The 15,343-nt window shown below is 40.9% G+C and overlaps 1 protein-coding gene across 1 annotated transcript in view; it reads left to right on the top strand.

Annotated features, from left to right (window-relative positions):
* LOC132824543 (anoctamin-9-like) overlaps window positions 1-15,343 on the top strand; it is a 199,318-nt gene that overhangs the window by 13,949 nt on the left and 170,026 nt on the right. Inside the window, exons 2-3 of the mRNA XM_060839176.1 lie at window positions 3,954-4,025; window positions 9,721-9,834. Coding sequence (XP_060695159.1) covers window positions 3,954-4,025; window positions 9,721-9,834 — 186 coding nt within the window. The remainder of the gene's footprint in view (window positions 1-3,953; window positions 4,026-9,720; window positions 9,835-15,343) is intronic.

Genomic DNA, 15,343 nt, shown 5'->3' on the forward strand with positions numbered 1-15,343 from the left:
TCTGTAGTGTTAGGTGAAGGGGTAAATGTAGGGAATGGGTCTGGGTGGGTTGCGCTTCAGCGGGTCAGTGTGGACTTGTTGGGCCGAAGAGCTTGTTTCCACACTGTAAGTAATCTAATCTAAAAACTGTAAGTAATCTAATCTAATATGCGGCATATTTTAGAAGTAAAATAAAGGAAAGGTGGATGGTAGAGTAGCTGTAGTAATTGAAGATAATGTCCCAGATCTTCTGTCTGGAAGACAATTGTTATACCAGTGGAAAGAGAAGCTATTTCTCAGGACCATGCAAAAACCCTAATGCAGCTGTCTGTTCTAGAGCTGCCGAGTTAGTTGAATTTACCCAGTTTTGGGAATCGTCAAGAAAAGTTGCCGACTTTTAGAGTCTGAAATTTTGGATGGTTCTGTCATATTTAATAATTACTCAGAAAATGTTAGAGGAATGAAAATTTATTCAACTCCTTAATTGAGAATTAAACTAATTTCCAACTCTCAACTCACGACTGAATCTCTAACTACCCATTTTGACCCCTACTGGACATTCTCCCCCATCGTGACCCTCATTCACCAGTGTTCCCTCACCTTCAGACTCCTCAGACAATGACATCTCTTTCTTTCCTCCTCCAGTTCTGACGCCAAAAATCCCTGACACTGTTCCTGACACTGACTCAGCCCACAAACCCTCTCCGGTTCAACAGCATTTGCCCGCACTACCCATGCATCAGATTTGATCTGACCACCCTTCCTGCCTGCCATTTACTCACCTACTATCTACCACTACCAGTCTGCCACACTACCTCCTTACATACCTCATCTATTTTACATATCTACCCAACCTATTCTCTAGAAATGATTAATTAATTTTGAGTTCAGATGAATGAGAGGGGATCTCAAAACCTTATAAAATTCTAACAGGACTAGACAGGGTAGATGCATGGAGGATTAGATTAGATTTTTTTAGGTTAGATTAGATTACTTACAGTGTGGAAACAGGCCCTTCGGCCCAACAAGTCCACACTGACCCTCCGAAGAGCAATCCACCCAGCCCCATTCCCCTACATTTACCCTTTCACCTAACACTACAGTCAATTTAGCATGGCCAATTCACCTAACCTGCACATCTTTGTACTGTGGGAGGAAACTGGAGCACTCGAGGAAATCCACGCATACACGGGAAGATTGTGCAAACTCTACACAGACAGTTGCCCGAGGCGGGAATTAAACCCAGGTCTCTGGCGTTGTGAGGCAGTGCGTCCGTACAGGGGTCACAGCCTGAGGCCTTGAGGTGGATTATTTAGGATGGAGATGTGATATTTCTTTACCCAAAGTGTGGTGAGCGTGTGGAATTCATTACTGCAGGAAATAGTTGATGCCAAAACAATGAATGTATTCAAGAGGCAGCTAGATGTAGCACTTGGGGCAAATGGAATCAGAAGTTATGGGGAGAAAACTGTTGAGTTGGATGATTAGCCATGATTGTAATGAATGGCGGAGCAGGCTCGAAGGGCTAAATGGCCTCTTCCCCCCCCATCTTTTGTGTTTCTACGAATATTAAATAAGGAAAATAAATTATGCTTAGAATTAGTAAGAACAATGACATTACATTTTTTAAACAATATAAAAATGATCACACCTACAATTAATAGAAACAGCACAAAACCTTTAAAAGGAATTTTACTGTACTTACCTTTCTATTTTAATCTCTGTACATCATGTTGTTGCCCTTAAAGGGCATTTCTAGGTACTCTGGCATCATGGGGAGGGAGGTTGGTGGTGGCCTTCCATTCCTTGTGTATTGTCAAGGCCTAGGCAAAAGGCCATAGTGGAGGTATCAGGGAACAACCAAGTTGGAAAGTCTCAGAAAGGGTCACTGGGCTCAAAAAGCTAACTCGGCTTTTACTCTATGGTTGCTGAGTTTCTCCAGTAATTTCCTGTCTCTCCAGATCTTCAACAGCTGCAGTTCTTTGTTTTATTTTACAACACTGGTTCTGGTCATTGTTACAAACCAAAGCAGACAGAAGTCAGAAAGCATCTCATACTGATAACAACATTCTAATATTCAAGTCTAAGAACAAGAATGATGTAAGTAGGACAAAGATTAAGATAATTGATTGGAATACAGCAACCTCTGAGGAAATGAGGGTGGAACTAATAAAAATAAACAGAGTAAAATCAAGAAAAATAAGGGGCTGGATTATGCACTAAGGGCGAGCTTTCCACACCAAGTTAAGTTACAAGGATGAGCCCAAAGTGGCAATAGGATATGACCCTTACTTGTGCATTAATTATTAGTTTTAGGACTTTAATTGGACCATAAGTGGGCAGTCCACTCAGAAACTCCCCTGCCACTCATAAAATCAAAAAAATTATGTGGGCAGTCCAGGAGCAGACACATCACCACAATTTATGATCCACCTGCCTGTTTTCGCGGCCACAGATGATCTGTAAAATTCAGTCCATCGAGTTGGAAATCTTTAAAAAGATAGTCAGTAGAGTTTGAGAGAAATGTATTTTTCTAAAACTAGAACATAGAAAGCCAGCTATGGGGAACCAGAGATGAATAAAGAGTTGTAGCTAAATTAATTCTAAATAAAGGATATACACAATATGCTTAGATTCTAAAGAAGAATGGAATGCAAAGAACTTGGGAAAGAAGATTTCAAAAACACATGAAAAGCAATGAAAATTTACAGCATAGGTTATCAAGGAATAAAAAAGAATCTTTTAGGTGCACATAAACAACAGTGGGAAAGTTGAAATAGCATTAGCGCACTAGGAATATGCAGGATAAATCAAGAGGTAATGACAGAAAAATGACAGAAGCATTAAAAATCTACATTACTTCAGTTTTAACTGGAGAAGATAAAATTGTTAATTCACTCAAGCTGAGCAAGAATATTAGTACACTTGTGATACAAAGGAAGAAGTGATTGACAACTAGATGAAATACTGAGTTGGAGTAATATCTTAAGATAGCTATGGAAGTAATAGGAGAAATGGAGGCTAGTTCTCAGGTTGACCTCTTTGTTCTCAACATCCCATAGTGTTCTAGTGAATAGCACATTCCCTTTCAGTTAAGCACTTTACAGGCAGCTGAACTTAACATTGAGTTCCAACAGTTTCGCATTGTCTTCTGTACTCAGTTAAAAATCACACAACACCAAGTTATAGTCTAACAGGTTTAATTGGAAGCACACTAGCTTTCGGAGCGATGCTCCTTCATCAGGTGATTGTGGAGGGCTTGATCGTAACACAGAATTTATAGCAAAAATTTGCAGTGTGATGTAACTGAAATTATACATTGAAAAATTGATTGTCTGTTAAGCCTTTCATCTGTTAGAATACAGTGATAGTTTCACTTCTTTCATGTGCAAATCACAAAACCCTTTTTTTTTAAAGTTGCATTCTCGGGTTAGCTGTTAACAATGGTGATAGATGAACAATATGCTGAGTCCTCCGTACTCAGTTTTGTTCCTCTTACTTTTTAGGTTCAGTATTTTCTTCGACATTTCCCTTTTTTTTGATTGTATATTTTTAAAAAATTTTTACTTAGGTTACTAATTATTCTTTCTAGACACGTTTTCTTTCTATGTTTGTGCCATCATCAATCTCTTTGGCTTTGATCTATCAACAGATTTTTTTTTCTCTCTTTTGATCTCTCCTGTCTTTCCTTTTATCACAGACCTTCACTCTTATTCTTTCCTATGCCCCTTCCTCCATTTCATTTGCTTAAAACACACTACAGTTCTAACATTTTCCAATTCTGATGGAAGGCCATTGCCCAGAAGTGTTAGTTCTATTTTTCTGTCGACAGATGTTATTTCATTTGCTAAGTATTCCCAGCATTTTTATTTTTACGTGAGGTTTTCTGCATTTGAAGTATTTTGCTTTTCTATCTGATTTCTTTGCTACAAGTATGTTAGCATAATGCCATTGAACCATTTGTTTATTTACAGAATGATGAACTAATTTACGCAATAGCCAACTCTGAAAGTGAAATTCTCGTGCCTGAAAATGAAGAATTACTGGTAATCTGAACAAATGAGAAAGTATAGTAATCAATACTTTAACCACACACTGTTGAATAGAGGGTGTATGCTCATTTGCTCTAGCTCCTTTATTAAATACTTCAAGTTATGTTAAAATATAGGTTAGGAGAAGAAAATAGGTTCTCTCACTGCTAATCAAATAACTCCCCTGGAGGATGCAGCTATTGATTGAACAGGTACCAGTGAAAAGGAAGCTGCTGAATATAATATAAAGATTTATTTAATTAAATCATGTACAGCATGGATTAGAATCTGGGTCTTCAAGCCTTTCTGTATGCATTTCCCAAATTATCTTATTATTCTTCAGCTTTTATAGTCATAGACTCATACAGCACAGAAACAGACCATGCCACACATAATCACTAAACTAGTCCCACTTGCCTGCTTCGGGCCAATATCCCTCTAAAACTTTCCTATTCATGTACTTATCCAAATGTGTTTTAAATGTTGTAATTGTACCCACATCTACCACTTCCTTAGGAAATTCATTCCACACATAAACCACATTTTGTAAAAAGAAAATTTGTTCCTCACGTCTTTTTAGAATCTTTTACCTCTCACATTAAAAATGTGCCCACTAGTTCTGAAATCCCCCAATCGAGGGCAAAGACACCTACCATTAATTCTATCTATAGCCCTCATTATTTTATAAACTTACATAAGGTCACTTCTCAACCCCTTACACTCCAGTGATAAGATTATATGAAATTCCCTACAATATGGAAACAGGCCGTTTGGCCCAACATAGAGGCATAGAGATGTACAGCATGGAAACAGACCCTTCAGTCCAACCTGTCCATGCCGACCAGATATCCCAACCCAATCTAGTCCCACCTGCCAGCACCCGGCCCATATCCCTCCAAACCCTTCCTATTCATATACCCATCCAAATGCTTCTTAAATGTTGCAATTGTACCAGCCTCCACCACTTCCTCTGGCAACTCATTCCATACCTGTACCACCCTCTGTGTGAAACGGTTGTCCCTTAGGTCTCTTGTTTATCTTTCCGCTCTCACCCTAAACCAAAATGCAGCACCTTGCATTTATCTGAATGGAACTCCATCTGCCACTTCTCAGCCCATTGGCCCATCTGGTCAAGGTCCTGTTGTAATCTGAGGTAACCCTCTTCACTGTCCACAATACCTCCAATTTTGGTGTCATCTGCAAACTTTCTAACTGTACCTCTTATGCTTGCATCCAAATCATTTATGTAAACGACAAAAAGTAGAGGACCCAGCACTGATCCTTGTGACACTCCACTGGTCACAGACCTCCAGTCTGAAAAACAACCCTCCACCACCACCTTCTGTCTTCTACCTTTGAGTCTAATCGGTCCTCACCTTTCCAAATATATGTACATACTGTCCCTCAGGATTCCCTATAACAACTTGCCCACCACCAAGGTCAGGCTCACCGGTCTGTTGTTCCCTGGCTTGTTCTTACCATCCTTCTTAAACAGTGGCACCACATTTGCTAACCTCCAGTCTTCCGGCACCTCACCTGTGACTATTGATGTTACAAATATCTCAGCAAGAGGCCCAGCAATCACTTCTCTAGCTTCCCACAGAGTTCTTGGATATACCTGATCAGGTCCTGGGGATTTATCCACCTTTACCCGTTTCAAGATATCCAGCACTTCCTTCTCTGTAAACTGGACATTTTGCAAGATGTCATCATCTATTTCCCTACAGTCTATATCTTCCATATCCTTTTCCACAGTAAATACTGATGCGACATACTCATTTAGTGTCTCCCCCATTTTCTGTGGCTCCACACAAAGGCGGCCTTGCTGATTTTTGAGGGCCTCTATTCTCTCCCTAGTTACCCTTTTGTCCTTAATGTATTTGTAAAAACCATTTGGATTCTCCTTTAATTCTATTTGCCAAAGTTATCTCTTGTCCCCTTTTTGCCGTCCTGATTTCCCTCTTAAGTATACTCCTACTTCCTTTATACTCATCTAAGAATTCACTTGATCTATCCTGTCTATACCTGACATATGCTTCCTTCTTTTTTTTAACCAAACCTTCAATTTCTTTAGTCATCCAGCATTTCCTATACCTACCAGCCTTTCCATTAACCCTAACAGGAATAAAGTTTCTCTGGATTCTCATTATCTCATTTCTGAAGGCTTCCTATTTTTCAACCATCCCTTTACCTGCCTCCAATCAGCTTTCAAAAGTTCTTGCCTAATACTGTCAGAATTGGCCTTTCTCCAATTTAGAACTTCAACTTTTAGATCTAGTCTATCCTTTTCCATCACTGTTTTAAAACTAATACAATTATAGTCGCTGGCTCCAAAGTGCTCTCCCACTGACACCTCAGTCACCTGCCCTGCCTTATTTCCCAACAGTAGGTCAGGTTTTGCACCTTCTCTAGTTGGTACATCCACATACTGAATCAGATAATTGTCTTGTACGCACTTAACAAATTCCTCTCCATCTAAACCTTTAACACTATGGCAGTCCCAGTCTACGTTTGGAAAGTTAAAATCCCCTCCCATAACCACCCTATTATTCTTACAGATAGCTGAGATCTCCTTACAAGTTTGTTTCTCAATTTCCCTCTGACTATTGGTGGGGGGGGGTCTATAATACAATCTCAATAAGGTGATCCTCCCTTTCTTATTTCTCAGTTTTACCCAAATAACTTCCCTGGATGTATTTCCAGGAATGTCCTCCCTCAGCACAGCTGTAATGCTATCCCTTATCAAAAATACCACTCCCCCTCGTCTCTTGCCTCCCTTTCTATCCTTCCTGTAGCATTTATATCGTGGAACATTAAGCTGCCAGTCCTACCCATCCCTGAGCCATGTTTCTGTAATTGCTATGATATTCCAGTCCCATGTTCCTAAACATGCCATGAGTTCATCTGCCTTCCCTGTTAGGCCCCTTGCATTGAAAGAAATGCAGTTTAATTTATTAGTTCTACCTTATTAGTTTATTAGGTCTGCCCTGACATTTTGACTTGATTCTGTTCTCAACTGTACCAGTGTCAGATTGATCTCTTTCCTCACGATCTCCCTGGGGCCCAACCCCCCCCAACCTTACTAGTTTAAATCCTCCTGAGCAGTTCTATCAAAGTTCCCTGCTAGTATATTAGTTCCCTTCCAATTTAGGTGCAATCCGTCCTTCTTGTACAGGTCATTTCTACCCCAAAAGAGATTCCAATGATCCAAAAATGTGAATCCTTCTCCCTTACACAAGCTCCTCAGCCATGCATTCATCTGCTCTATCCTCCTATTCCTGCCTTCACTAGCTCGTAGCACTGGGAGTAATCCAGATATTACTACTCTTGAAGACATTTTTAAATTTCTGCCTAACCCTCTGTAATCTCCCTTCAGAATCTCAACCTTTTGCCTTCCTATGTTGGTTCCAATGTGGGCAATGACCTCTTGCTGGCACCTCTCTCCCATGAGAATATTCTGCACCCTCTCTGAGACATACTTGATCCTGGCACCAGGGAAGCAACACACCATTCTGCTTTTTCTCTGCTGGCCACAAAACGTCTGTTTGTACCTCGGACTACAGAATCCCCTAACACAATTGATCTCTCTTCGTTGCATTAGAGCCAGTCTCAAAACCAGAAACTTGGCTGTTCATGCTACATTCCCCTGAGAATCCATCATCCCCTACATTTTCCAAAACCGCATACCTGTTTGAAATGGGTTTATCCACAAAAGACTCCTGCCCTAGGTGTCTAGCTCTCTTACCTTTCCGGGAGTTAACCTATCTATGTGACTGTATCTGAGACTTTCCCCCCTTTCCTATAACTGCCATCCATTACATACTGTTGCTGTTGCAAATTCTTCATCACTTCTAACTGTCTCTCCAACCGATCCATTCGATCTGATAAGATTCACATCCAACAGCATTTATGGCAGATATAATCTGCAGTAACCCTTAAACTCTCTTTAAACTCCCACATCTGACAAGAAGTACATATCACTGTACTAAAAGCCATATTTGCTCCTTCATAATCTACAGACCCAGAAAATAACACCGTCTTATTCCTCTACAAAACACTGCCCCAGGTTAAATGAATAGTTATGGCTTATATTTTAAGTTTAATCAAGAGACATATTTCCAAAAACATATAATCAAGAAAGAACCCACTCTACTCACGCAGCCTTTCTATTGGACACACTTAAAACAACAATGAACTTATTTGATTCTGTTTCGTGAACTTCGCCTAAACAGGTTTCTCCAAGATTAGTTGTGAAATTCACTGTTTGTTAATTTTCCCAGACGCACTCCGATGTCCAGCGATGCATGAATTCAAAACAGCAAAGGCAGTAACTGTGCAGGTTCTTTCTCTCTCTCTCTCTCTCTCTCTCTCTCTCTCTCTCTCTCCTGCATGGTCCTTCACGTCCACACTGACCCTCTGAAGAGTAACCCAACCATACCCATTCCCCTACCCTATTGTCCTATGTTTATCCCTGATGAATGCACCTAATCTACACACCCCTGAAGACTACAGGCAATTTATCATGGTCAATTCAGCTGACCTACACATGTTTGGATTGTGGGATGAAACCCACGCAGACATGGGGAGAATGTGCAAACTCCACACAGACAATTGCCTGAGATGGGTATCAAACGCAGTGAGGCAGCAGTGCTAACCATGAACCACCGTGCTGTCCTGTGGTCTCAGCCTAACCAGCTTTTCTTTATAACTCAAACCTTCCATATCCGATGACGTCCTGGTACAGAGGAACCTCAATTATCTGGCTTTCGATTATCTGAACAAAGTATTCCCCACCCCCAACCCCCACCCACCTCCTACCCATGACGTTCAGTTAATTAAGTTTCCTCTGTAAATCTCTTCTGAACCCTCTCCAGCTTAATAATATCCTTCCTATAACTGGACAACCAGAACTGGACACAGTATTTCAGAAGAGGCCTCACTAATGCCCGGTACCATTTGAACATGACTTCCCAACACCTATACTCAATGGATTGAGCAATGAATGCAAACGTGCCAAATACCTTGTTAATCAACCTATCCTTTGTGATGCAAACTTCAAATAATTATATACCTGCACCTCTAGGTCCCTCTTCTACAACACTACCCAAGGTATTACCATTAATTGTATTTCCTTAACCTTATTGTCAAGTGCCCGGTGGCTTCTTTTGTACATGGCCAGCAGTCAGTGAGTAGTGCTACATTTCCTAATTTTCCACTGCAATTGAACTTTTTCATGAGTAGTTATTTTAGAAGAATGAGAGGAAATCTATTTGAAGTATATAAGATGTGAAAAGGGATTGACAAATAGGATGTAGAGAGGAAAGTTCCTCTTATGGGACAATCTAGGACAAGAAGTCAGAGCTTTTGGATAAGGGGTAGTAAATTTAAAACAGAGATGAGGTGAAGTTGCTTCTCTCAAAGGATCGTGGATCTGTGGAATTCACTATCCCAGAGTGCAGTGGAAGCTGGGAAATTGAATACATTTAAAGTGGAGGTAGACAGATTTTTAATTACTAATGAGTTGAAGGGTGATAGGGAATATGCAGGAAAATGAAGTTGAGGCTGAGCTGAGATCAGCCATGGTTTTTGAGTAAGCCTACTCCTGCCTAATCTTTCTCCTACGTCTTATGTTCCTATATATTGCAGTAACTGCTTGTATATCTATGCATGCATCTTGCATTTTCTGAACCATAATATTTGTATGTTTCAGGCTAAAGTTGACTTTGTCTTAGTCACAAACAAATCATATACTGGCATTGACAAACATGAAATGGAAAGGCTGTGTTATCTGAAAAAGTTGAAAGACATAGGCTTCAATATAATGGTGAGTAGAATAAAGTCAAAGTAGAATCTAAACTAAAATTAAAGCTTGGAACACCAATAAAATGAAAATAAGATGTAACCTTTTTAACATCCACAATAATTTAGTAAATGGTAATTCACTTGATATGCTCAGAATAGAATTGGTAACTTCGGCAGTGACCATCTTGAACAAGAGAACTCACTGATCTTTCAATAGTTTCACCATCCTCATGTCATCCTACCAACAACATTTTGCATGTCATCATTGACCAGAAGCTTAACTGGGTCAGAAAAATAAACTTCATGGCCACAGGAGCATTTCAAGGGCTATTCTGCAATTAGTTACTCAGAATATATTTGAATACTCAATACTTATCTGAATAGTATAGACAGTAGCAATAACAGTCAAATAATAGTCAATACCATCCAGGAGAAGGCAATCCGTTTCTTTGATGCTGCCACTGGACTAAAAGTTAATCTCCTCCACTTCAGATTTACTATAGTTACAATACATATAATCTACAGAATACAGTGAAACAACATTTAAAAATTGCTTTGACACCATCCTGCAATACTCTGACATTTAGCAAGTGGTGAAGTTTAAGAATAAGAAATACCATTTCTTCTAAGTACTCCTCCACGTCACAAAACAATGAGGCCTGGATAAATGTTCCTATTCTTTCATCATCACTCGGGCAAAAACACGTAATTTTCTACCTAAGACCGCTGTCTGAATACCATTACCTCAAGAAGAACAGTAAAGAGGGCCTATCACAACACCTCAGGGCAGATGTGCTTAGATAGCAAATTGGCTTGCAAGCATTGCCCAAAACTCAAACAATAAAGTCAAAGTGTGATGGGTGGGAGGTTTGTTCTAATATTATTCTAATATCTGAAATATCTTATTTAGGAAAAGTGAAGTACTTCAAAAATCATGGTATGTTTTAGGTAGAGCCATTATGGTTTATGAAAGGGAAATGGTTTCTGAAATATTTATTAAAATTTCTGAGAATGCAACTAACAGGGTGATAAGTGGAATCCAATTGGTATAGTATACTTGGATTTCTGGAAGGCAATCAACAAAGTACCATATAAAAAGATTTTATCTGGCTGGGGTAGGCCTGGAGCTCTTTCCCTAATAGCATTGTGGAGGTATCTGGACTGCAGCAGTTCAAGAAGATAGGTGACCACTACTTCCTCAAGGGAAACTAGGATAATAATAAATGCTTGCCCAGCCAATGATGTTACATCCCATGAATTGAATAAAAATAACTCAGGATAAGGAGAATGTCCTTTTAGCCTCCCTAGCCAGTGGAAGTAACTTACCAACATTCATCTTGTTGTGCCTTCTTAAAATTTTGTGAGTTTCAGTGTGGTCACAAAAAAAACCAAAGAACTGTGGATGTTGGAAATCAGAAACAAAATCAGAAATTGCTGGAAAAACTCAGCAAGTCTGGCAATTGCAGTGGAGAGAAAGCAGAGTTAGTGGTCCAGATCCAGTCACCCTTCTTCAGAAAAATGAGGTCATCTTTCATTCTTTGAAACACCAGGAAATCCTATGCAGACCCAATCTCCTCAATCCATTATTTTAAGACCATCCCACCAACCCGGGGATTAACCCAGTGAACCTCCTTTGTACTGCCTCTGTGCCAAATATATCTCGTAGAATCATATAACATGGAAACAGTACCTTTGGTCTAAACCCCTTCAAGCCGACCAGTTATCTTGCACTGATGTAGTCCTATTTGCCTGTGTTTAGCCATTTCCCTCTAAGCTCTTTCCATCCATACACCCATTCAGATGCCTTTTAAATATTGTAATAGTACCTGCCTCTACCACTCCCTCTGGGTGCTCATTCCATAAATGCACCACCCTTTGAAAAAGTTGTCCCTAAGGTCCCTTTTAAATCTTTCCCCCTCACCTTAAGTGTACCTCCTCTAGTTTTGGACTCCCCTAATCTGGGAAAAAAAACACCTTGGCCATTCACTTTATCTATGCCCTTCATGATTTTATAAATCTCTAATAATGTCACCCCTCAGCTTCTGATGCCCAGCCTATTTGGCGTCTCCCTGTAACTCGGCCTGCCCAGTCACAGCAAAATTCTCGTAAATCTTTTCTGCACCCTTTCAAGTTTAATAACATCCTTCCTATACCAGGGAGACTAGAATTGAATGCAGTATTCTAAAAGTGGCCTCACCAATATCCTGTACAACAGCAACATAAATTCCTGACTCCTATACTTAATGCACTGACCAATGAAGGCAAGCGTGCCAAATGCCTTCTTCACTACCATGTCTACCTGTGACTCCACTTTCAAGGAACTGTGCACTTGCACCCTTAGGTCTCTTTGTTTAGCAACATTACCTTGGGGCCTGACCATTAGCCGTGTAAGTCCTGCCCTTGTTTGACTTTCCAAAATTTAATAACTCACATTTTTCTAAATTAAACTCCATCTGCCACTCCTTGACCATTGGCCTATTTGGTCAAGATCCTGTTGTACTCTTTAGAAAACCTTCTTCACTGTGCACTATACCACCTATTTTGGTGTCATCTGCAAACTTACTAACCATGCCTCCTTTATTCACATTCAAATCATTTACAGTATACAGGTAACCACCACTATCCAGAAGTAGAGCGTTCATATGAAACCTTTCATAAGCTGAAATGGCATGAAGCAAAGAAGCATTAATTTATATAGGAAAACTTTTGCCTTTTATCGTAAAAGTGAAAATCCTCTTCGGATTCATGAAAACAGGTACTAATGTAGGTCTTTCATAAAAGCGAAGTGGTGTAAAATGAACTTTCAAAAAGCAGGGGATATCTGTACAAGTGACGAAAAGCAGTGGACCCAACATCAATCCTTGTGGCACACTGCAGGTCACAGGATTCCAGTCAGAAAAACAATCCTTTACCACCATCCTCTACCTCCTACCCTCAACCCAATTTTGTATCCAATTGGCTAGTTCTCCCTGGATTGTCTACAACTCTGCCTTCATTAATCTTCTTTGTTACTTCTTCAAAAATCTCTATCTTTTTTGTCACCTCTTCAAAACTCTCTGAGATAAAGGTATTAAAAATGTACATAATTGTCCAGAGGACTTCTCAGTGAGTATTTAAGCAACTACGGTAAAACATCTTTACTCCTCTGCTCAAATACCCTTATTATGAAAGCCACCATACCATTTGCCTTCCTAATTGATCTCTGCATCTACATGCTGAATCTTAGTGACTCATGATCAAGGACAGCAGGTCCCTTTGTTCATCTCTATTTCCTAACCTCTCACAATTTAAGAAATATTCTGGATTTTTATTTTTTCTAACACAGTGCAGAACTTCACAGTTGTTAACATTATGTTCCATAAGCCATGTTTTAACTCATCACTCGAATCCTCACTGCATCCATTTTACATTGTACATTTCCACACAAATGGAAACATAAGAAATTTGGAAATATTTTTTGCAATTGGTCCCTGTACCCAAATTCTTTCTGTAGATTGTAAACAGCTGTAGACCTAACACTGATTCTTGCAGTTCCCCACCAGTAATAGTCTAGCATCCTGAGAAGGATCCATTTATTTCTACTGTCATGATTCCTGTAGGAGTGGTTTGCTGCAAATCCAGTTCCATTATTCTGAATCTTTACAAATATGATGTGTGACCAGTTTAAATCTCTAAGATTATGACTCCCTATCTAAGATAAAATAAAAAGCTTGCACCAGATTTAATCAATGAACAAGAAAAAAAACTTATTCATTTTGACAATCTTATCCTTTAACATGTGGCAAAAACATTACTTAATACAAATCAAACATAAACTACACCCCTTTTAAATCTAAACATATGTTTATTCATGCATATGATGACAGACAGATAGATGGATAAAACAGTCTTTTTAGAAATAAAGTGTGTAGAAAATATGGACAAAAAATGCACAAAATCAAAGTACATGGCAAAAGGGGATTTAGGAACATTGGAATTAGGAGTGGGAGTAGGCAGTTCAGCTCCTAGATTCTAGATTAGAATGGTGCTGGAAAAGCACAGCAGATCAGACAGCCTCCAAGGAGCAGGTAAATTGACGTTTTGAGCAAAAGCCCTTCATCAGGAATATAGGCAGAGTACCTGAAGAGTGGAAATTTAAATGAAAGGCGGGGGGGGGGGGGGGGGGGTGCAGTGGGATGGGGAGAAAGTAGCAGAGTACAATAGGTGATTGGAGGTGGGGATGAAGGTGATAGGTGGGGAAGGAGGGTGGGGGAAGGTAGCAAAGAGTACGATGGGTGGATGGGGGTGGGGATGAAGGTGATAGGTCAGAGAGGAGGGTGGAGTGGATAGGTGAAAAGGAAGATAGACAGGTAGGACAAGTCATGGGGAGAGTGCTGAGCTGGAGGTTTGGAGCTAGGGTGAGGTGGGGGGAGGGGAAATGAGGAAACTGGTGAAGTCCACATTGATGCACTGGGGTTGAAGTGTTGTGAGGTGGAAGATGAGCGTTCTTCCTCCAGGCGTCGGATGGTGAGGGAGCGACCGAGAAGGAGGTCAAGGGCCTCCATGTTCTCGGCAGAGTGGGAGGGGGAGTTGAAATGTTGGGCCACAGGGCGGTGTGGTTGATTAGTGCGGGTGTCCCAGAGATGTTCCCTAAAGCGCTCTGCTGGTTGGCGTCCAATCTCCCCAATGTAGAGGAGACAGCATGGGAGCAACGGATACAATAAATGACATTGGTGGATGTGCAGGTAAAACTTTGATGGATGTTGAAGGCTCCTTTAGGGCCTTGGATGGAGGTGAGGGAGGAGGTGTGGCCGCAGGTTTTGCAATTCCTGCTGTGGTAGGAGAAGGTGCCAGGATTGGACGGTGGGCTGTTGGGGGGTGTGGACCTGACCAGGCAGTCACAGAGGGAACTGTCTTTGCGGAAGGCGGAAAGGGGTGGGGAGGGAAATATATCCTTGGTGGTAGGGTCCGTTTGGAGGTGATGGAAATGTCGGCGGATGATTGGTTTATGCAAAGGTTGGTAGGGTGGAAGGTGAGCACCAGGCGGGTTCTGTCCTTGTTACGTTTGGAGGGGTGGGGTCTGAGGGCGGAGGTGTGGGATGTGGACGAGATGCGTTGGAGAGCACCTTTAACCACGTGGGAAGGGAAATTGCAGTCTCGAAAGAAGGAGTCCATCTGGTGTGTTCTGTGGTGGAACTGGTCCTCCTGAAAGCAGGTACGGCAGAGGCGGAGGAATTGGGAATACAGGATGGCATTTTTGCAGGAGGTATGGTGGGAAGAGGTGTAATCCAGGTAGCTGTGGGAGTTGGTGGGTTTGTAAAAAATGTCAGTGTCAAGTCGGTCGTCATTAATGGAAATGGAGAGGTCCAGGTAGGGGAGGGAGGTGTCAGAGATGGTCCAGGTAAATTTAAGGTCAGGGTGGCATGTGTTGATGAAGTCGATGAATTGCTCAACCTCCTCGTGGGAGCAAGAGGTGATGCCAATGCAGTCATCAATGTAGCGGAGGAAGAGGTGGGGAGTGTTGCCGGTGTAATTACAGAAGATGGACTGTT

The sequence above is a fragment of the Hemiscyllium ocellatum genome, chromosome 18, assembly GCF_020745735.1.
Source record: "Hemiscyllium ocellatum isolate sHemOce1 chromosome 18, sHemOce1.pat.X.cur, whole genome shotgun sequence".
NCBI lineage: Eukaryota > Metazoa > Chordata > Chondrichthyes > Orectolobiformes > Hemiscylliidae > Hemiscyllium > Hemiscyllium ocellatum.